The 24324-nt window shown below is 39.8% G+C and overlaps 1 protein-coding gene across 1 annotated transcript in view; it reads left to right on the forward strand.

Moving 5' to 3' along the window:
• The first annotated feature begins 1807 nt into the window (after positions 1 to 1807).
• The window catches only part of grin3a (glutamate receptor, ionotropic, N-methyl-D-aspartate 3A), a 45369-nt gene continuing 22852 nt past the window's right edge, over positions 1808 to 24324 (forward strand). The window contains exons 1-2 of the mRNA XM_062434765.1: positions 1808 to 2551; positions 12853 to 13598. Coding sequence (XP_062290749.1) covers positions 1808 to 2551; positions 12853 to 13598 — 1490 coding nt within the window. The remainder of the gene's footprint in view (positions 2552 to 12852; positions 13599 to 24324) is intronic.

A 24324-nucleotide genomic window follows, 5' to 3' on the forward strand; every position in this document is an offset into this window, starting at 1 on the left:
CTCTTTTCTGTCTCGCTCCCTCCTCTCCTCCCTGTCCCATTCCTTTCAGGTCACGCTGTATCAGATCGATCAGGGTCATTGATTGTCCAATATCCCGGTAGGCGTGCCTTTCATTTAAAGCCAGACCATTAGCCAATCATTAATCTAGATAAGACCATTAACCAATCATTAATCTGGGTCGCTATTTAAACTGAGGCTGGTGATTAGGTCAATGGTAACCTCTGACCTGTGGGTTACCACAGCAACATGAAAAGCATCAGTTAAGTATTCACTCCTTCAGCATCTCCTAATGATCTAATTGGGTGTCCTATGAGATATGATTAAATAAAACAATTAAGAGCAGGTAGCTGTCTGCTTTTGTCTAAAGTGGCTGCACTCACATGTGCACTTGCGTGCACACACACACACACACATTCACACACATACACACACACACACAGTACAAGCCATATCTAAAATAAACTCACATATTAGTCTATAACTTATAAGCAATCAGCTGCACACTGGAAACGTTTTGATATGTTCAGATTATGCATGAGATTAAGATGTTTTGAAACCTATAGATGAGCAGAATAAAAGTCTCTGTACACCATTGGGACCTCAAATTATTATTATTATTTTTTTAAATTTCTTGTAGCTCAATGTGCTGAGCTTTAAAACATCAACAGTGTTCTAAGATTTAAGGTGGCATTTGCAGGTTGATGTAACAAAATCAAGGAGTGTGTTTAAAACCATTGTTTAACATTTAACAGCCACTCTTGACTAACACTTCTCAGAAAAACAAAATATTGTTATTAACTGAGTTATAGACATATAATATCACTGTCATAAACAGTAAATCCATTGCACAAAAGGGAGTGACACGGGGGCTGGAGACAATATAAACACTTGTGCATTCTTATCTAGATGGCGTTCTAAGAACTGTACACATCTGGCAAATCTAGGTTAAAACTTTACCATGAATCCAAAAATAATATTACATTTAAATCTAGTTACATGTAGCAATTTTGTTTGTGTCCTTGTTTATTAGAGCATGTCCCCCCTGACAGTATTGAGGGGTGAGGGGTGGGGGTGAAGTAAAGACGGGGTTAAATCTCATTGGAACGTGCGCAGAAGACCGCGCTCGCGTGCCGGAGGTCTCGCCGGCACAATTGTCAGTACAGCGGTTGACTCGAGCCAAGCAGCGCGCGCGCTCTGGAAAGCTTCTAACAAGAGGGAGGGGGGAAAAAAACATGTTTTTCTTCACCTGAGTGCCGGGACGAAGTAATGTTGTCTTGGCTCCTGCGCTCTGGATGACAATGGGATAATTGTCCTTTGCAACCATCAAGCCGTCAGATGTTTCCAGTGGTGGATTTCACTGTTTTGGAATGTGTTTGATGCGCATTAGCCTTTTTTTCGACATTTCCTCCTCTGGTCTTGCCTACACACACTCTGCTGCATTTTTTTTTCTGCCAGTGGGATATGTGGTGTGAAATTTTCCGTAAGATCCAACGACCTGTAATCAAAAGGCTTGAATGATGAAAATCTTTTGAGATGAAAAACAGCACTTTTGGGGGTCATTTTTTGCTTGTGCGTGGCTCGTGCCTAATCGCGCACCTCAGCAGCCTGTTGTCTGTGTCCGTGGAGAAACACACAACTTTGCCGCGAGCTGGAGCCGCGGCCGGAGCTGGAGCTGGACCTGGATCGGGGCCTGCAGCTGGTTTGAGCGGCGCACCAGGGCCACACTCGGGGGGCCAGGAAGGGGACCAACGCAGCGGCCCCCGGTGTTCGGCCGTTCTGTGGAGTGGAGATGATGAAGATAGTAGTGATGATGATGATGAATGGTCCGTCAGCTCGAGCAGGCACCGGGGTCTCGCCACCATTATGTTTACTGCTGTGCGCTCTCGTCGTTCTACTACCATGCGCTCACTCGCACCCGCAGCCGTGCCAGGTGCTGAAACGGATTGGCCACACGGTTCGGGTCGGGGCTCTGCATGTTCAGCCTCGTCTGCTTTCGGCCACTGCCGGTAGCGGTTCTGAGGACTGGGACCCCGAGGAAGGTCTGACAGAGAGCGGGGAGCGACGGCTGGAGTTGGAAAAGCAGGTTAAAACAAGTGCCAGTGCGCCTGGGTATGCAAGCCTCAGGACTAGAGGCACCGCCAATAGCCAGCGGGGCGCGAGCAGGAGTAAAAGCCAGGCACGGCAGCGGGAGGAGAACACCTCCAGGGAGAACCGCGTGTTGGCACCCCGAGACTCGGTCCTGCTCGCGGTCGAGGCTATGAACCGGGCCGGATTGCTGCCCTACAATTTATCCCTGGAGATCGTCATGGCCGTTGGGTCCGGACTCGGTGAGCTGCCCGCCTTCTCCTTCGCTTCCGCGGGCAGCCCCGAGACCGAGGACCCACTGTCCTTCGTGGAGAGCGTGTGTCACACTGTGGTCGTGCAGGGGGTTTCCGCCATGATCTCCTTTCCACGGAACAGGGACGAGTTTGTCAAGTTGGAGTTCCTCTCCCTTGCGCTTCATGTGCCAGTCGTCAGCGTTGTGCAGAGGGAGTTCAAGCGCCACAGCGAGGTAATAAAAAAGTTATTTCTGAGTTACATCTAAACTGTTAACTGTTGATTTCTGCGCTCCAGTGCGCCGTGTGTGTGTACGGGTGTAACAACGATGTGATAAAGAAAAGACAAATGATTATCAAAAGGTCAACAGCTACCTATAAACACAAGCCTGTTAAATATACACAAAACAGAGTCAGCTCAGTTCGTTAAGACGTGGGAAAAGCGAGTTCATGTGGATTTCCAAAGCCCAATTCAGTAACTGTTATCAGCGGCCCAAATATTAGACAGAGCCTGAAGGAAGGGACACTTGCTGTTGGTGTGTGTCCTCATTTCCTCATCCTTCTGTGTATTAGGAAATCAGCAATTTGGTCCAGCTTGTCTGGCCTCAAACCTTTCAAATGCATGACCATCTCTTCTTTTCAGCTCAGCATTGTTTAAATGTCCCAAAATGAAGCTCGAGTGGAGAAACAATTCGTGACACAAGCCGATGGCCACATAAAGCATAACATTGGAAAGTGAGAAATTGCGGCAGCCACTTCCAACTGACACAAATTCAAGGACCATGGAGAGAGCACAAGCTGACTCTGTCCATGGTGCTGAGGTCTGCAGCACACACAGGGTGTCTCCAGGCAGACGAGGATGAAAGTGTATCCTCACTTCTTTTACACACAAGGTTACAAATAAAAACGTTTGATTGAAGGCAGTATGCACCCAGCAGCATATGCCCTGAGGTATATTTGAGTAAACAAATGCTTTGTTGGTATTCACCATCCCACTGGGTGTACGTCAGAAGTTCAGCAGCATGGAAAGAGTGCACAACAGTACAATGCAGTCAATGTGAAGTATATAACTCTTTACTGGACTCGCTGTGGTGCAATCGCAAGAATAACAACTCCATTTGGAATTATATTTCATTTTTGACATCTCAATATGTGGAAAACTGAGATGAACACACACACACACACACACAAAATAGTACTCATTTAGGCTAACCCAAGGTTGTGCTGACATCCACAATATTGATCTGACTCCTTTCCTGTCAAGAAAATAAAAAGCCTCCTGCTCCATTAAAAGTTGTCACACACATGTGTTTAGGCCTGAAACTACAGTCGATTAATTGATTAGTAGGCCAGCAGAAAATAATTGGCAGCTATTTTGTCAATCGATTAATCATTTCAATAATTTATCAAGCAAAGGTAGTGAATCTAAAACAAACTTTACATTTTCTCTAGTTTCAACCTCTCAAATTTGAGAACTGGCTGCTTTTTTTTGGTCATGTATCATTACCTCTGGGTTTATACTGTTGGTCGTGTAAAATAAGACATTTGAAAATGTCATCTTGGTCTCTAGGAAGTTGCCATGGGCATTTATTCACGCTTTCTGGCATTTCATAGACTGCTATTAATCAAATAAACCATCAGCAGGTGGATTGATAATGAAAACAACCATGAGTTGCTGCCCTACATGTATTAAATCAGATTCATCTGCTTGCGATATATTACCAACTAAAGGTCGAAACATTTCCTGTCCAAATGTAATTTACCAAAGATTTCTTGGCTTTAGATTTGAATGCGCAGCACCAATCAATCTAAAGTCAAATCTCTGACTTGATCGTAGCTTTCTATTATGCTTGTACAAGAAAAAAAGCATTTATGTGGAGCCACCCATAAGAAAGACAAGTTGGATAACACTTTTGGCATTTGGCATATTCAAGGGTTGAATGCACAATGAACTTCTTATACCACTTCAATGACCACAATGAGCGATTTCTGGTGTTCCTCTTGGTTTTAGTTCAAACTTGTTCTTCCTCACCTGTTCTCTAAATTGCTTCACTATAGCTTTGGTTAGACTATGTGAACTGTTCCTTTTCATAAACAATAAACCCTCTTGGCAGGAAAACATCATTATAGAAATTTCATTATTGAGTATATTAAATTCTGCAGTGGCATTATCATATTTTTCATCAACTATAAGCCAATATCTATGTACTACCATGATTGGTTAAATCAAGATGTATCATTAATTCTGTAAAAAGTAACTTACACTTCTTCCACAAATTGAAATGTGACATTTAAAAAAAAAAACAACAAAAAAAACTCTTAACCCCTAAATTACTTAATTTGTCACTTCTCTCAGTTCCAGTGTAGAAATCTCTCATCTCAAATTAGCAAGTCTCAAAATTAGTGTCAGATTGACAACTTTCCATTTTTAAATGTTGATTTAATACGGAGGTGTGATGTGTTTGTAGTCAACATGACTCCATATATAACACCTAAACAACAAAATAGATTGTTGTAAAATATGTAGCATGTAGCTTTTTTTTTAAAATCGATCTCTCCTGATGGATTTATAGTTAAGATTAAGCAACTGCAACTGTTTTGGTGTTTTGGTTAGAGTTGGGAAATCTCATCTTCAAGGTTAATGAAAATCAACCTTGACTGCTGTCAAAAGATGAGATGAGCATGGTCAATTTCATGAGCCGAAAAGCTACTCTGTAATGTTGTTAAGTAATTATATCACAAAGTGATTTTTTAAATTGCAATCCGTTACAGCTACTGGAAAAATATGTAATTAAATAACAGTTACTACTCAAAATCTTGGTGATTACAAAAGTGGTGACATTTGAAAATATTCTATTCAGTAAAAAGCTTAAATGTAGATTATAACATTTATTCTGGTGCTTTGCTTTCTTTTGGCTCCATTCATTTGGCAAGATGCACTCAAATTTTGAACGTTGTTTTTTTTTGGTTCTTTTGTTTAAATGTGCACCGCCTTTTGTTTGCCAATCAAATCAATGTGCATTGCACTAAAAAACCTGACTCTGCCATGCCTGCGACTAGCTGACTATGTTGAGGCGTGCGACCATGATAAGACAAGAACACCATTCAGTGCTGAAAATGAAGTTAACAATGAGGTTTGCACTGCCTGGTTTAAGTTTGTTTTTAGAGCTTTTCAGTTTTATAACATTTGTTAGAAAAGTAATCAAAAACTAATCAAATGTAATAACTTTGAGGTAATTAAAATATTTACTTATAACATTTCTAACGGGGTAACTTGTAATCTGTAACCTATTTGCATTTCATAAGTAACCTTACCAACACTTGTGTGTATGTTTGTATGCAGGTAAAAACCTCTTACAACCACAAGTAGACACACCCTCACAGACACTTACACAATATGATGTAGTGTAACTATACACTGTAAACTTCTTTAATTGGGTGACACTAACAAGGCAGTTATTGCATATCAATGTGTGCAGACTAACTGTGTGCGTGTGTGTGTTTGACATTCCACACACAACTTTCCTGAGAGGGGAAAGCACGCATTCACACACACACACACAAACCATTAGTTAGGCTGAAGGGTTCTGGGATACTTGCCACCTACTGAGCTATAGTAGTGTGTGTGTATGTGTGTGTGGTATCCAGGTATCCTCATGTTTTGGGGACGTAAATCTTTTTACATATTCACATTGGGAGGACTCGCCTCCTTTAAGGGGACGAAAACAAGTCCCTTTAATGTAAATCGTTAATGTTAATTACTTGATTTAAAATGATGGTAGGTTTAGGAGTATGTTAAGCTTAGGGTAATGGTTACGGTTAGGCATGTGTTGATTATGGTTAATGTTCAGATAAGTCTTCAGGAAATAAATGTAAATTAATCTTATGTCCTCTAAAGTGATGGAAACACAACTGTGTGTGTGTGTGTGTGTGTGTGTGTGTGTGTGTGTGTGTGTGTGTGTGTGTGTGTGTGTGTGTGTGTGTGTGTGTGTGTGTGTGTGTGTGTGTGTGTGTGTGTGTGTGTGTGTGTGTTTCCCAGGTAATATCTAATTTCCTGCTCTGTGCACAAGAAAGCATTTCACTGTATGTAGTCAGCAGGTGTGTAAAGTCCAAACAGCCTCTTAAAAGTGAAATAACAGGTAAAGATGGAGCGCGGAGACCATCAGATGAAGATGGATTGGTTGACGGATGGATGAGACGATGGCTAGATGAAGGGTGAACAGGCAGAAAAATTGACTAGGAAATAAACGGGCAAACAAACAGATTGTGGGGTGCTCGTGTGTGACTTTTAGAGAAATAGCTTTACTCCCCTCTGACTCAATCTAGAGTCGCTAGCAAATCCCAAATGAAGGCTGACAGCAATTTCTCAGAAACAGAGTTTTCAAAATGTGGAAAGGTTTAGAATGTCTTACATCAGGATCTCATTAGTGTTTATTTAGTGACCTTGCTTGCATTAGTTTTGGTTACCAAGTTTAGAGTTAAGGTTAAACAGAGTTCACTGTTAAGAATTACATAACAATGAATCAGCAGAGCGACCCTCGCATTTTGTTATGTACATGTCAAAATGATGAGGTTGCATGAGAATATGGAGTCATGGATAAAGTGGCATCAGAGTAGAGGGACTGTGTGGGTTTGGAGTCAGTGGTGATGAAATTTGGAAGCAGCAAAGGGTTGAGAATTTAGATTATACATCTAAGAGACCAGGGGATGAGAAACCCCCGGAAAAAGGAAACTCCTTGGGAAAGACTAGTGTTTAATCACCATGAGGTCCAAGTTTTGGAATGAAGATAAATCCCAGGCTGACCCACAATACTAGAGCTTGTGTAAAATGAAGGTACAGCATATTCGCTGTTAGCTTGAAGCATATATGCAAATATCTATTGATACCTAATCCAATCCATCCATTCCATTATGTGAGTGCAAATACACTGTTTCCTCTTTGAATTAAAATGTGTTGCTTTACGTCACCAATGTTAATTATAGATAGAGGCAGGGGTATACACAAAGTTACAAGTTTATTAGATACACCTGTATAATGCAATGTGACGTACAATAATCATACACAAATCCTTGCAAACTGTATAATGTTCATGTTTCATAGACAGTATCAGACAGGTGATGATTAATATTTGAGGCTGTAGTTAGTGGTGTAGCATGAGTTTACACAGGTGTAGCTGAAAATTGTACACCTGTATTTATGTACACAGACATATCATATATTTTTAAGCAGTACAGAAGTAAATTATTTGTTTTACAACTTTTATAGACATGAGTAGACAAAGTATAAATACTCAGCAGTTAGAAATGCTACCTCACATTCAGGTCTTACGGAACGCCACTAAGCAGAGTTGTCAATGCGTCATGACATGACAGAGAGCTAAATTATTGATAACCCAACACAATCCCAAGATTATTATAACAGCAGCACTGATGACTGCATGTTTAAAATGAACCAATAATCATGATTGACACACTGTAAGAAGTCTTGACAGACAAGCAGCAACTTACAGTAACATAACCCACCAAGTAACCAACCAACATAACCAAACACTTCCAATAATCATGTAAGTGCCTTTTCATGATCATTTTGTCACATAGCAACCCTGAATTTTATTTAAATTCCATACCAGTAAATTAATTTGTAGATTATGCTGATTAGGATATTGAATTAATTATGTCCTCAGCACCTATGCAGGGATAATAGATGAATGATAGGGCTTTGCTGAGTGTGGGGGGAGGTCTTGGAGTTTCTTATCGACCCTTCATAAATAACGCACTGACATAAGGAGGCCAGTAGGATGAAAGGCCAAAAGCTATGGGGAGGTCTACATGGATATTGGTTTGTTTTTGTTGTCTGTATGTGTACTAAAGAAAACTTTTGTAATCTTGTTTAAAAAAAAAAAAAGAAACACTTTTTTTTTTTTAAATCAGTTTTCACACTTCCCACAATGAATCATCTAATCAAGTGCAGATCAATAACCAAGTCATTACCAGTTTATTTGATTTGTCCACTGGCTCATGATTCTGCCAGTCCCAGCAGTTTTGCCATCCAGCAAGGGCTGCAATTTTCTCTGCATAAAAACTCAGAGCGAATGTATTTTGGCTGCGGAAAGTGATGAAAGAGAGCACGGTGACAACAGAGCTGGGATTTCCCGGTGCATCGAAAGCTCCAGATGTCTGTATTTATGTAAGAAAGCAGGCAACGGCACTTCCTAGCATTTTTTGTACTCTTTATTTACATGAGGAATAAAAGAGAGGGTAACAGATTTATGGCAATCACAGCACAGAGTGAGTGCAGCTGAGAATAAATCCTCCAATCCTCCAAAAGGGTGTGAGGAGGTGAGAGTCGGATGCCCTATGGACTGCATTACCATTTCTTTCCCTGAAACAGGACTTCTAAATCTGATATAAAACACACTGTATTGCTTTTGTTGGTGCCTTTGTAGGAGCAATAATCCATTACTGCATAAGCAACACACAGATGAATAATGGTTATCTAATTTGCATGCCTACTGCGTAGTGTGATTAATGAGATAAATGAAATTAACCAATAGATGGCTATAATGGACTTTTAGTGCAAACCTTGTGTAAAAGTTGTAAAATCATTACACAGTTGCTCACAGCCTGTTAAGCGTGTAGTTCGGAGTGTGTGTGTGTTTGAGTGCATGCAAGGAAGCAAGCAAGCGCATGACAGATTGATTGCCTGTGTGACTGGTATGTTGTGGGTTGGGTACAGTTTGCCAAGGTACACTGACGCAGATTTGGCAGCTCATGCAGCCTGATCTGGCCTATTTAATTTTATCAAAGGTATTAGAGGGATGACTGCGTCAACTTTGAAACCCATCTGCTCTGATCTTCTATCTTACTTTAATCCTGCTGGGGCAGTGCACTGTACAGTTTGTGTAGAGTAGGGTTTGCACTGATCTGATCATAGGGTCTCTGGGGAATCAGTTGCCTTTTTTAGCCAAGTACCAACCAATCAACCACATTTTGCACAATTATCAACCACTTTCTATAATACTATATGTTTTAAGATTAATTTCCAAACTTGCAGTAAATGGTTTGTGTCAGTAGAGCTGCGACACCTAATTAATTAGACCAAAAAATGAAATGCAACTACTTTGTCAAACGGATAATTGTGCTAGTGATTTTTCAAGCAGAAATGCCAAACCATGAACATATTAGTGAATGTCTATTATGCACTTCTGTTTTAGCACCGGTCACCATGAAACCCTATAGGATCTATGTAACTTTTAAGCACCTCAAAGCTCCACTCTGTTCTCCAGTCAATCTTTCTCTTTAGTTGACTGCTTTAAATTGGCGACATCAGCAACAGGGATTAGGAATTGAGTTTTGGGAGGGACTCATCAACTCATCTCACCATTATCTGTTTCGGAGCAGTTAAATTGACACTAAAATGAGAATACCTGGTTCACCTTAGAGTAGGGCTGGACGATTACGGCAAAAATCATAATCACGATTATTTTGATCGATATTGAAATCGCGATTATAAAACACGATTATTCATAGATTTGTAAACATAAGCATTTATTGAACCGCCAGAACTCAACTTGAAATATATTTGAACAGCACAACCAGAAATAAATTGAAATCAAGAAAAAAATAGATAAATGGAAATAATAGTCTCACGCATTGACCGTGAGACACACGCATTTCAAGCAGTTCACACGCTCTCACGCCACACCTATCATTTCTCACGCTGAGGAGTGATAAATCCCACCGCACATACAATGATGCGTATGTATGATAATCCATACATCTCAACTTTCCCGCATATTGATAGCGGCTCCCTGAAGCCCGCAAATGAGATCCAATCTCCCGAAATCTGGAGCGAACGAGCGTGTGTGTGTGTTTGTGTGAATATCAATGCAGCGCATGTGAGAGTGCAGCGTCCTTATAGCTCTGTGTTGCTGCTTATTAAACAGCAACCCCCCTCTGGAATGGACCTCCCTGATGTCTGTGTAATTTCACGCCAAACTTTTCATGAAACTTGAGAGCACTGGTTTGCACACTATTTCTTTCTGTTCGACGTCCGACAACTCAAAGCCAAAATGTTTCCAGACCACCGAAGATGTCCCAGTCCTACCTTTCTTCTTGTCAACCAAAGGCTGCCTTTCTGTCATTTTACATCTCCCCAGATCTGCGCAGAAACACCCCGTTCCTCCAGCGGTTCTAACATAAGGGGCGGGACACAGGACTTGCTGGAAAAGACGGGGGCGTTGGATTTATGTCACAGGTGCGCCGCGCCGGGCGGAACAATACTCGTTTTAAGTCGATTATTATGTTTTTATAATCGTGGGAGGCCATAATTGATATCGCGATTAAAATTCAATTAATCGGCCAGCCCTACCTTAGAGGTCAGTCCACCTTAAGTGAGCCTGGTCAGGTCTGGCTAACCAACTGTTGTTAACTTTGTGGCTAAGCCCCTTCACAGATGAAACTTTTCTACGTGTTGAGAAGCTGCAGCATGTATTAACTGACACACTGTAGCCTGTACTGTACATTTACTGCCATATTGACAACTTCCTGCTAACCTTTTCCTCTGCTCACGTTCACGTCACTTTTCTGCCACTCAACCACCCAGTTGCTACGCACACCCATTAGGCACTGCCCTATTATTATTTAAAGGAACTACACTATACCAAGAGTTCCCCAGGTATAACGACATAGACATTGACTCAAATACTTGTTGGCCTCTTGGCCTGTCAACCCTATACAATTATAGGGAAAACACTGCCAGTGAATCACTCATTTGTCCTGTCTTTTGTTTGGTGCTGTAAAAGGTAGTATACAGTACAGTGGGTTCATCAGAGCTTTTCACTGCAAACCATGATGAGAGTTAAGTTAGCCATAAAATCAAAACAATGAGCTGAAAGGTGCTAAAAAAGATACATTGGGTAAATCGAAACTAAGTTGGTGATTATTCTCTGTGGTTTCATAGCTGGGATCAATTGTATTTATGTTATACATTTTATCCACTGTTAACATCAACATTGTAATTACAGCAGTGTTAAGTCGCATAGTATGTGAGTTGTAAAACTCTCTCTTTGTGTCTTCAAAAAGTTGCCCAAAATTTGAGGTTAGAGAGTTCGCTGTTGAACAGCAACTTCAATTCATTACACATGTATAAAATATCAACTTTGCTGATCATTTATCTCCGGAGATGATTTCCTGACAATATAGTTGTCAATGCACCAACCAAGGAGACTTTTAATATTGAGCCCTGTTTAGAACCGTAAAAGTGGCTGAAAGAATAAATCAAGATTATGGATTTTTCACTGTGGATTAGCTATCTCAAGCAAATATAAAAACTCTAAAATGTGACATATTGAAATTCAACCAACTGTAGCCTGGAGGGGATGAAATGAATCAATACAGTGTAGCTTGAAAAATTGTCAGTTGTGTTATGTTTGCAACTGTCAATGTAAAACCTCAACTTTGGTCTTTTTATCTGAATTTACTGCCCGTTTTCTGTTTAAGTGTGTGGATGATATCTGTCCTATCTTTATCTTTGGTGAAGCTGTTGCTCTGAAATTTTTCTAAACAGAGCTTAATAATCAAGCCTCTCACTTTACTATCTTTCTTAAACATTTAGTCATTTCACGGATGGTTTGAACAGTGAGAACAGTGAGAACAGTGAGACCACATAGTTTTAGAATTCATGGTCCAGGCAGAAGTCACGCAGCGGTGGTGTGCTGTACTCATAGATCTGCAGGGGTCATAAATCAACTGATTCAAAGGTGTATGTTAAATTATGTGGAGTGTTGTGTTTCTTTAGGATTTAGGTATTGCTAAAAAGATACAAGGAGAGTACACATGAAAATACATGTATTTCTTGTGATGTGAATAATGATATTCATAGGAGCAGGTAAGTGAAGGCTGAAATCCATTATATCCAGCAGACTGTGTTTGTTCTCAAGGAACAAATTGAATTCTAAGATAGAAAGTAATTCTACTGTTGAGGTTATAACCTTTCTGTCCTTCTTTCCATCCTTCCTTCTTCTATTCTCTCCTCTTTTGCTCTGCCACATCTATTTCACCTATTCCTGTTGCTCTCTAACCTTCTCTCCTCTTCCTGTGTGTTGCACTCCGCCACCTCCTTCACCATCTTCCTGTTATCCTTTCTTTTTTCTCGTTTGTTCCAACCCACCCCTCTTTGGAAAAACCACCCTGCAATGTTTTTCTCCGATCTTTCTGGCCTCTTTGAAATCAAACTGACCCCCACCAACCCTTTCTTCGCCCCATCACCACCCTTATGTTGTCATTACCTCTATTTTCTCCTATCTATTTAACTGTCCTTCCTCTCTATCCCATCTTCTCCAATCCCATTCCCTGGGCTATTTCCTCATATCTCTTCCATTCATTTTTTTCAATCTCTTAAATCTTACTCACTCTCCCCTGTGCACTCCTTCCCTTCTTTTCTCTTCAAACACACGTTTTACCTTCCCTGCACCCTTGTCTTCCTTTTCCGTCTCTGTCTTCCACCTTTACCTTCTTCAACACATTTCCCTTGCAGAATCCTCTCCACTTCCAAATGGCGATGCGTAGCGTGGATGCTCCACCATCCCGTCTCCTCTACACCCTGCTGATGATGAATGGCTGGTGGGACATTAGTGTTCTGCTCTGCCAGGAATGGGACGTTAGTGACTTTCTTTCCCTCATCAAGAACAACACCCGTTTCCACCTGGGCACTCTTGTCAACCTGACAACTACCGGCTCAGCCTCGTCACTGTCTTCATCTTCATCATCATCCTCAGGAGTGGTATCAGGTGTTGCAACGGGAGCAGAGGCATTGTCATCATCGCCTTCTTTACCCTATTTTTCATCTTCTGCCTTATCTTCTGACTCTTCACCTGCTTCATCCTCTAAAACAGACCAGCAGCAAGCTCTCATGCGGCAATTGGAGGCCCTGAGAGAACCTTCATCCACAATTGGAGTGGTGACATTTGGGTGCGAGATCCGCGAGGTGCGTCGTCTCTGGACGCTGGCCACTCGGATGATGCTCCCAGAATTTCACTGGGTCTTGGGGGACAGCCAGAATGTGGCCGAGCTGAGAACAGAGGGGTTGCCCATGGGGCTACTGGCCCACGGGGTCATGGGATCTCCTTCTCTGGATCATTACGTCCATGACTCATTAGAGTTGGTGGCTCGGGCAGTGGGCAGTGCAGCCCAAGAGAATCCCGCCCTGGCACTCATACCTGGGACTACCAACTGTATGGATATACAGCAGAACAACGGCAGCTCAGGGAAATACTTGGCAAGGTAGGAAATCAAGTGGATACCTCAGTGGTTATTACACCCTCTCATTCTCACAAAATGTCATACAATGACCACAAATCACAAACAGAAGAACACATAATAATGTGACGATTATGCTTCAACACTATAACAGGATTATTGAAGCTTGGTCATTTTTGCACTGTTAAGAGAACTAACACATTACTGTGAAGATTAGATGATATAACACAATGATAGAAAAATCTGGTGAGAAGATTATGGTTAAGTTTAAAGTGCTTTATTACCTGTGTTTTGCCCATTTTCTACAAATCACACATTTCACACTGTTGTATTTTAGAAATTTGAATGAATTTGTCTGTGTTCCAGGTACGTTTTGGTTTGCATTAACTTCAGTACAGTTTGAATTTATTAGCACTTTCTTGGAAAGTACTTTCCGTCACAGTGAACATTATATCTACATGGATTTTTATCAGTTTTACTTTATTGTAAATAAATTATGAATGTAGATTGATTAACAATGTCTCCACTCCATTATCACACAATTATTATCTAAACCAACAATAACTGATATTTTTTGTGCAGCAGGAATAAAGAGCAAACCCAACATAAACATATCTTTTTACTTGTTAGCAACTGTTTCTTATTTATGCATCCATCAAATTTGGATCAACATTATCATTCATTTGGAGTTATGTTCCTGAACCCATGTGAATATTTCCTTACTTAGCTCTCTTTTGGTTTCCACTGAATCTTGATGGAAATGTCTGGCTTCTTAGCATCTAAGTGCTAAATTATGTTCACCAGCTGGTTGCTGTCTTTGTTTGTTTGCCATCCAGTGCTGGCCAGGGAGCATACACTGGGTTTTTAGAGGTTTTTCACTTAAAAACAGCTGCCTGCTGAAAATGATGCTGATGGGACTGAACCAAAACAGTAAAATTGTGAGTTGAAAAAAAGAGCTCTTTAAAGCCTGACTGAGTGGACCTGCAGAACTGGGTGATGCTTCACTGTAAGTTTGTTTACATACAAGCAATCATGTGATCCAATATAATATAAAAAGATTAATTATAGCCACACAGATATGGTGCCAATATATACTAACATACTTTTTTTTAAAGTGAAACAAATCTGATCTAAAAAGAACATAGCTGTTTTTGTAATAAACTGTAAATTGAACTTGGATCATCTCCACCTAACAGCCCCCATCCTACTTCCCACCCGTCACACCTTTACTTTCCACTGTCACTCTGCTTCCTGTTTCTACACTTTCTCCGTCGTGTTATCCTTTGTAGGAGAAACTACTTCTCACATCATGCATATCTTTTCTCACAGCCACAGCTGAAAAGACTGGAATTCACCACAGATACACATAATTCATACACATCTGCAGAGGCGCAGTGTATACACTCCATAACTGCGGCATTGTGGTAAAATGATGACGTGTGAGGAATTGCATTTAGCAGCAGCGCTGTAATCTGCAGCTGGGCCACTCTATATTCCTGAGATATGAGTGATGAAGAGTGTGTGATCACACACCACTGCATTACAATTAGAGTTTGACCTTTCCTACTGCGATTCTCCTCAAAACACCTGAATCAGCAGAGGGGTCGTCCCAGGAAGAGATTTATTTGAACATGGTGAACTTGGGTGAGCTGGAGGAGATTTCTGATTTTGTTTACATTCCTTTGGCTCGCTTTAAGCGGCTTATGAATTGTTGATTAGTCAGTCAGTGTTTTACATATCACAGAACAAAGAACAGGCGTCTCCGCAACGTTTACCAAATTTATTAGAGCCCTGTTGTTGACCCTGTGAAGCCAGGGGATTTACCTGAGGAGGTTTAGTTTCCCATGTTGGAGACTGGGTCTAATCTAAGCTGTTACACACACACAGGGGATTTGGAAGAGTCAGCCATATGCCTGGCTCAGGGAAATATTTAGGTATTAGATAGCAATATATGATATAACCAGCTGGGGAAGCTACGGAAGAGGAAAGGATGTGTGTTTGTATGTAACCTGCGAAGATAAGAGGCTGTTTTCTCCTAGAAATGTTTCTTTTTTTGTAATTCAATTTTTGTAAAGCCAGGGAACTGTTTGGACTGTCCAATCACATTCACGCTGCAAGGATTAATAGATGTTGACTTATTGTTCTTTTTCCTATTTCCGTATGTCTCTCTAAGTTATAAAGATTGGCAATAAATTGAATCAGGGTCACAGTCATCATCTATTACCATTAACTTTAGTTCTTTGCAGTATGAGATATATTTGCGTGCATAGTCTTACAATGTTACTGGTTTCCTTTTCTTTTCAAAATCTTTATAGTTTATGTTGTCACTTGTATCACAATCTATGATTCCTGTGGATGTTCAAGGCAACACCACCTGTGGATACTAGGTGGTATCCACACCTATACTGGTGTGGATACACACCAGTATACTCAAGATAATTTGTCATGTGCTGGTAACCAATTGATAACTTTGCATTCTTCTAAACAAGCCATTTATAAAAAAAGCAGTATGGGAAAAGTGCTAAATATTCACAAAATGTAATGTATACAAAATATGAAATAATAGTATTCAAAAAATATTCATCACTCATAATATTCCCCACAGAGGGCTCAGGGGCTGCAGAGAGCCCAAGGGAGAGTGAGATATGTAAATGAGCTGAGGGTGTGGTGAAAGGTTGAAGTTGACCGTTCTCCAGTTCTGCAGAGGAAGGATTTCCTGTGATTATTTGCACAGGAAAGTTCCTCAAAGTCAAAGTCAGACTACATATATCTTGAAACCAATTTTCACTTATTTCGCTTCAGGGTTTTTGGACATTTAGACCCAAGTGAAGCGCTTAGCTACATCAAAGTTTTATAGTATTCTATAATAATGCTATTTTTATTAAACTTGAGTTCAGCTTGGGATCTGGCGATGAGAATGAGATGGATGGAAGTCTACACAAATGATGATATTTTAGAATGATAACAGATGCCTGCAGGCACATTGGGACATATACATTTTATTTCATCTTAAAGCGCTGTTTTTTCTGAAATAATGAATTTAAATAGATATGAGTGATGTTAGTTCACCTGTTTCATTATAGTTTGTTTAAAAAAAGTTGTATAATGCAACAAATTACAACATTTTTTTAAAAAAAAAGGGTGGTGCAAGGTGGAGAATATATCTTAAATGCAGATAATTGACATTTGGCACAGCATTTATCATATCTGCTGTAAAATGGATTAAAGGCATTTTAACATACATTTTTTTAAAAAGGCTAAGAAACATAGTACTAGTTAGAATTTATGTTAAAGAAAGAGGGATTTCATCCTGAAAACCAAAAAGTAGCAAAGGGAAGACTTGATATTAAAGAGCCACTGGTTCTCTAAAAAGAGTAGCAGATGTTGAAAGCAGAGGCTGACAAATATAATATGTTTGCCTCCAAACAAAGCAAACAAGCTAAAAAGGTTAGCAGCAAGAGTAGGTGCACTTTACATCGGCACTCCACAGTGATGTTCTAGTGCACTAGTGCTCACTTTATAGGTGCTCTGGTGGACATGTGGCTTTAGGCAATGTGCACGACTGGAGTGAGATTGACTTTTAAAATCTCCACCTGTTAACAGCAAATTGTCGGGGTGGCACAGTGCAGCTCCAACAAAGGAAATCACTGAACTAATTAGATATGGCAATTAGAAAATCATCAATCAACTAACCTCAAACTAAGACTTCTCTTGCAGTGCTCCTTGTGGCTGCGGTCCTGAAATTCCCTTTCGCAGGCCTTGTTAACAAAGTCTCACAGAGATTAAGCTGATGTAAGACAGGCTGACATGGAGTCACACTGAATGAATGTCTCTCAAACACTGATAATGACAAGTTAGCTAGCATAAGTTTATACTGCTGTTCTCTTTAGTGACTTTTAGCCTTTACTCAAAATGCTTTTAAAAAAACTTATTGTGTAAGAAAATAAATGAAAGCAGTCTCACAATATTAGTAGACAGATGAAAATACGGATCAAGATTAACACTACTTCAAGCCACTATAGAAGTGAAAATATGCAATCTTTCTTTAAGTCCCCCTTTGACCTCTTCTAGATGTACTTTCTGTAAAAAATAAGCAGTGTTACATTGTAAAGCAAGTTGTATAGTTATGGTAAACACTCAAACATTTGAGTTGAGAGCTTGTTGGCCTCGTCTTACACCATTGGTCCCCAAACTTTTTGACTTCTGAGTCCTGAAAAGAGAGCAATGTATATTCATCGGTGTATTTTATATATCCTCTTCTGCCTTTTGTAGCACATAGTCTTCTGAATCCTTTGTGCCACACTGCACAAGTGCACTTGAGTGTGTACATTTCACATTTTTTATACTGGAAATATTGCACAAGCCACCTACATACCAGACTGTTATAACTTCAGCTTTTTAATACTTGTATTACATACAATTTTAAGTATTTTATCTTTGAAATTTTATCCTTTATATATATTTTTCTAATTCGTATTTTCACTCATAGTAATTATTATTCTTTATTGCAGCTGTGTCCTTTCACTGTACATATTGTATGAGCATGTGAATGAAACCCTGGGGTTGTAAGACATTCATAGTGTTAAACCTGCAGCCATTTTCAGTGATTTTACAGATTTCTCTTGCAGGGAGGGGACTGCCTTTGGTTTGCATCGTGGAGTTATATCAGGTGCTTGGTGGCTGAGCTGGCCTAAAGAGAACTGTCGACATCATAATAGTGTTGAAGCCAGAAACTATGTGACAGATGAGCAGCAGAGAGGCTGTGGTGTGGTTCTCGAGCCGGACATCGAACCCCTTCAGGGAATTTATTGCGTGGTGATTATGGACTTACGGTTGCAGTAGATTTGCTGCCAAAGCAATCAACCAGTCACAAGGGGGAGTAGCTGATGACATATAGAGGTGTTAGTCATCAGACAACTGTGGTGGCGTGGAGGGTCATGGCAGGTGATGATTGTAGAAACCACCATCTGGATGCTGAACTACTTCAAGTGTGTCCAAGCAAGAAAGGAGGAGCCAGATGTTGTTAGCAGGATGTGAAAAGTGCAGACTTTGTTGCAACCAAAGCTGGAATTGTGTATGTAAAAGACATTAACAAAATAACATATTTAAAGGAAAACAAATATTTAAGAATGCAGTCTGTCACATATTGGAAGAATCCCTTTCTCAAACAATGGAAGAGGAGAAAAAAGTACAAGGCAATCAAGATTACACTGAAAATCCTGGCCCTGCAGGTTTTGATAAGAGAATCCAAATCACAAGTGCACACAGATAGTGGCAAAGTGAGGAGCAAAACCCTGCGTACAATAACATTTGGCCAGACATTTACCTTGATGTTCTACTCCAGGCTATGTCATACAACTAGAGAAAAGTTGTCAGGGCTTACATAGGAATGGTGGCTGTGTAAGGGCAAAGGGGTGACTGCGGAGTTACAAACATTACAAAGTGATATGAGGTGAAATGCCAGGTTGTGTGTGAGATTTACTCACAAAGAAAAGCATGTGGACCCCCCCTAATTAAAACATTGTACGTTTGCTCTATTGACAAAACTGGTGTTGCTGGTTCTAGTGTTTGGTGATGTTCTGCATACAGTAAGAGACAAATCATAACTTAGGAGTTTAACATAAACTGCTTTTAGTGTGTAGGAGCTCACTGCAGAAGTTGAACTCCCCAACAGTACTGTGCTATAATGTGTTTTCCTGTGTTGTCTAATTGGTTTGTTTATATGGTTTTGTAGCTTGTAGTTGTAAACTGCCAGTATGAAAATATGTTGAATACTGTTTAATATTATTAAAAATATTTCTAAATATATTCTACTTTTTATATGAAGAAATTGTGACCTTTTTTATAATTGAAACGTGTGGTAATGATGCACAGTAGACTAAGTGTGATGAGCAGTATGTATGCAAGTAGGCACAGAGCTCTTAATTGCTCCAAGGATGGGAGCCAATCAGCACATTGTGGCATAATGTTTGACTGGGGTGTAAAACCGTCTTTATGGAAGTAGATATTGCTTTTTCAGTAATAAATTATTCTTAGGGAAACTCACAAAGTGTTACTACTGAGAAAAGTCCCAAGATCAAACGTATTCTGCCTGTTTAGGATAATTACAGGCTAAATATACGGACATAAATAATGTATAACGGAAAAATGAAACAAAAATAATCTAATAATGTAGAAATTGAACTGATTCCATTATGAGAAATCAGATGATTAATAATTCTTTATTTCAAATAGAGTTAATCAGTTACCGCTGGCTAGTCTGCTTGGCTCTACAGTTGATTTATTCATTATTACTTTCATTCCCATCTCTCTCCATTTGCTTTCTCAGGCTTTGATCCAAGAAGGATCAGGGAGGGTCAAGCTGTGCCGTGGATAAAGTCTTCATCCCTATGGTCACATCACAGATCTTTTCTTTCTATTTACCACCGGGTTCCATTTGCTGAGCACTCTAAGAGCTGAGCGTTTGGACATTCATTGAGTTTGTCCAGTGGGAAAATTCTTTCAAGGCACATCACTTAGCTTTACAGGGTGAAAATAGCCAAAAAGGGACACTGGAGTGGACAGGACGCACTGCAGCACAGTGAGACCACACTTGGACAGGAATTCTATGTGGAAAGACTCTTTTCATCTCAACCCTGTCTCCTAGAAATTACAATTATACTGCTAATTTGCAGCCATCAGGGAAAAATTCGCAAAATCTGTTTTACACAATGAATATAAAACTGTAATAGGATGTGCGGATATCCATGATCTCCAGAGGCCGAGCCCATTTTGATGTCTGTGTGAATTCTTTCCTCGAGAACCACTATTTCCCCGAAATTACCACCTGCACACAAGATACTGCATTGTATAGTATGCTAAAAGACTGAAGGTAAAGTCCAAGGCAGAAAAAAATAGCTTTCACATTAGTTGATGACCCATGTAGAAGACATGCATGGGATGAAAGAAACCGCATTGTTCCTGTGGTGCAGTGTAGACTTAGTTATTCCCAGTATTATGGAAAAATTCAGTTATTTCCTTTTATAGATAGGAGGTTATATATTCTGGTATTCTGATCATATACTTTCAAATAGTTTGTTTGACTTTTAATGAGACAAAAGGCTTTGTGCAGACTGCAGAGCATGTTATTCCAATAACAAAGCTATGATAGGACAATTGCTGTTTGACCCGTTTAGTGAGCAGTAATTTGCTATAGTGCCTTTGTTTCATAGTGATTAATTGGATTCATTAGTGTATCTTTTTCATTCTTAAATGGATAACTGCATATACTAAACATTTCCACCTCAAACCCAAAGTTGTGATATTTGCAAGTCTGAATAATCTCCAAATTGCAGTCATTCTATATAATGTCAAAAGCAGAAATAATATTGATGGTTGTGGTTAAACATCCAAACCATGTTTCTGTCAATTGATATGTCAACAAGCTATTTAAATTAAATGTCAAAATATATTGTCGGTTCTTGCACACCAGAATGACACATATAGGTATGTTCTGATCTGACAGCCCTATCGGCAGGTATCAGTAGGAGGATATAATGTTTTTTTGCCTTTTTAAACTGTTACAAATCACTGTTGAAAAATAAATGTTTTAACATGTGACACTGTTGGTGTCTGCACAAAAATGACTTGGTTAAGTTTGGGATTGGGAATGGTTATGGTTTGTGTTAAAGTAAGAACATTGTTAAATGCTAAAGTCTGATGCTTTGTTGACTTATCTAAACACTCCGTCCTCCATCCTAGGCAGACGTAGTCTCTATAATAACATCACCTTTCTCCTTTGCTCCCGTCATAATTACTACTGCTGCTAGAGGCTCTATCACTGGGACGTAAGCATATTCGTTTTTCGGGACATGATGTTTTTTTGGGGGGGTTGGCAGTGTCTGGTAACATGGATTGAAAATATGTCCATTTGTGGTTCATGGTCGGTGTCCCTTTTATTACAAGTGAAAAAAATGTTGATGTTCCAAAGAATCAGTATTTATAGAGTGTGAGAGGGATTGAGAAGGTTTTCCCACCAGTCTAAAAAGCTGATGGAGGAGAGTTACTGGGTAGATGGCAGAAGATGTGATAACAAAACTGGGGAATTTAAAGAGGGTTCAGAAAAAGAAAAAAGACAGACAGAGTGGAATTCAAGAGAAAGAGGATTTTCACATAAATACTGAAATAAATGCTGCGTATAACCCCTGAGGATGCAGATACAAAGATAAACTGCAGGGGGCAAAAGTCCTGGATTAGCAGATAAGATATAGCCAGGACAAATCCCAGCAGGTTTTCTTTACACATTTCATTTTTTTCCTCCACCAGAGACAATTATTCCTGATAGATACCATTTTAAAGTGATGTATGCCCACCAAAGCCAAGTACAGTATCCTTAACATGCCAGTCGGCTGTGCTATAAAGATAGAAAATGCTACATAATAAATGTCCCCACTGAGGGTTGTACTCCCTGAACCAATGTAAGTAAAACATTTTCCTGTTTGCTGCAGGGGAGGATTGGTTTAACAGGGAGGAATGCTCATGGAAGATGCTTTTATGCCGCTGAAAAGGCAGCTGCGTTTGCTTAGTTCAGTATCTTTTGTAATAAAGGACAAGATGCTTTGATACTAACATCTTTAACATTGTTAATGAAATAATATCATGAGCAAATGTACGTGCATCACCGTCCCTTTTTCATTGAGATTGCCTTTTTTGCTCAGTCCACTCTCGTATGGCCAGTGATGTAACATAAACACGACTTTGCGATTATAGCCTATATTATGCTCAGGATCTTTTAGATTATTCATGAGGCATGAATAGGGTGGACATGACATTGAGTTAGTGTTGGTGTGTAACAGACGTGATTCACCCAGATGTCACTCTTCAGCTTGAAATACGATCAAGACTCCTCTGCTTATGAATCATGTTGCATTGCAAAAAAAGTAAAACCATGTTGTTGTTTTTTGTAGAGCATGGGGGGTGCTTTAGTAGACGCAGAGGAAGCCAATGTCTTGTTTGATGATCAGCGACCCAGAAAAGAGTTGTGGTGTCCAACATGCACCTGTCCTTGCTCTAGCCATCAGCTTGCGGGACAAAAGCTTTTTGTTGTTCAAGCTTTTCTAAGCCAGCCTTTGATCATTCTTTTAAATTTGAGCAAACCTTTGTAGACGTTACACTTAATTCAATTTTTATGATTACTTACCAATAATGTACCTACAGCTACAACAATTAATTGATTAGTTAGCAGTAAAGTCAAAAGTAAAATGAATTGGCAACTACTTTGATAATCGATTAATTGGTACACCACAGTACATCGAATTTCCAGGTTCATAAATGTGATCATTTGATTTTTTATATTATAGAAAGTTGAACATTTACAGGTTTTAGACAGTTCACTGGACAAAAAAAATCATTTAATCATGCCACCTTGTGCTCTGGGATAATAAGCGAATAACAGAATAATAGAGAAGATAATCAACCAATTCATCGATAATGCAAATTTGTTTTGTTACACAGGAAAACTATTACAATTTGTACAATTAATCTGAGCTAAACCAATGTTTTGATTTCATTATATGATACACACCTGAGCTGCTACAGTGATAATACCCTTCATAATTCAGTTTTATGTAACACATTGTGAAATAATAATTCATACAAGATAGCAAATGACATCCCCATGGCCACTGCTGCTTATTCCAGACTGTGAAGGTAAACATGCAAATCCATGCCTCAGTCTCCAGACCACATCTGAATTCAAAAACATCCCTAAGCCATCACAAGCTGAGTCGTCCTGTGGGTGTCTCAGTCCAGCTACTGCAAAATATGGTCTGATTAGAGGAATTCAGTAATCTGTTAATGAGGGGATCCAATCAAGATCAACCTCAGTTGTAGTGAGTATCCTTGGACTTTAGATTTTGTGAGTGGAGAAGCAGCACTCTCAGTCCACTCCGGGTTTCTTGTGTACGGCTGCCTGTGTGCTCTGTGTGTTGATGCATGAGAGAAAATGGTCCATCAAATCCCCTAAAAAAAGGATACACAGGAAAATCTGCATGTACACTCATAGCACTTCTCTGTGCGACTTAGATACTCTGTACGCATGTCTCATCGTAGCATGTCATGTTTGTTATACTTGTGGGAGAGAGCAACACTGGAGCATCTTTTGAGTAAAAGAGTAAAACAAGAGAGATCGTCTCCCTAAGAAGAGAGCTCCTGCTGAAGGCAAAACTGTGGAACTCAGCACCCCTTATACAACTCTGCCTGTGTCTTAAGATTTAAACAATGCAACACAATAAAAGTTATTGATGCTTTGACTTAACATATGTATGAACCAGCAATATAATCTGACCTTTTACTAAAATGTGACATTTCACTTGTAACACGCAACACCCTCTGCACTGTCAGGAACCTCCGAGAGCATGTCACCTCCATTGTGTACACCAAGGAAAAAGACACACTCCCCAGGTAGCTTAACATCTACAAGCAACAGTGAAGACTCTGACCTTCAGACAGACTAGTTGTGCTGTCAGGTTTCTTTAACGCCTCTTAAAGATGTTGGAAAGGAGACAAGGTGGTGAGACGGGAAAGTTTCCAGCGAGCAAGGTAACATGGGAAAGATATTTCGGAAAAGGTCACATCGTTTACTTCATTTACTCCTGAAGGCATATCGGAGAGCTGTGCATCTACCTGCAAAGAATGGATGCCTGCATACTTTCTTACATCTATCCTGACAACCTATCCATTCCAATGGACAAGTGTGTGTGTGTTTTTTTTC

The sequence above is a fragment of the Scomber scombrus genome, chromosome 15 (assembly GCF_963691925.1).
Source record: "Scomber scombrus chromosome 15, fScoSco1.1, whole genome shotgun sequence".
Taxonomy (NCBI): domain Eukaryota; kingdom Metazoa; phylum Chordata; class Actinopteri; order Scombriformes; family Scombridae; genus Scomber; species Scomber scombrus.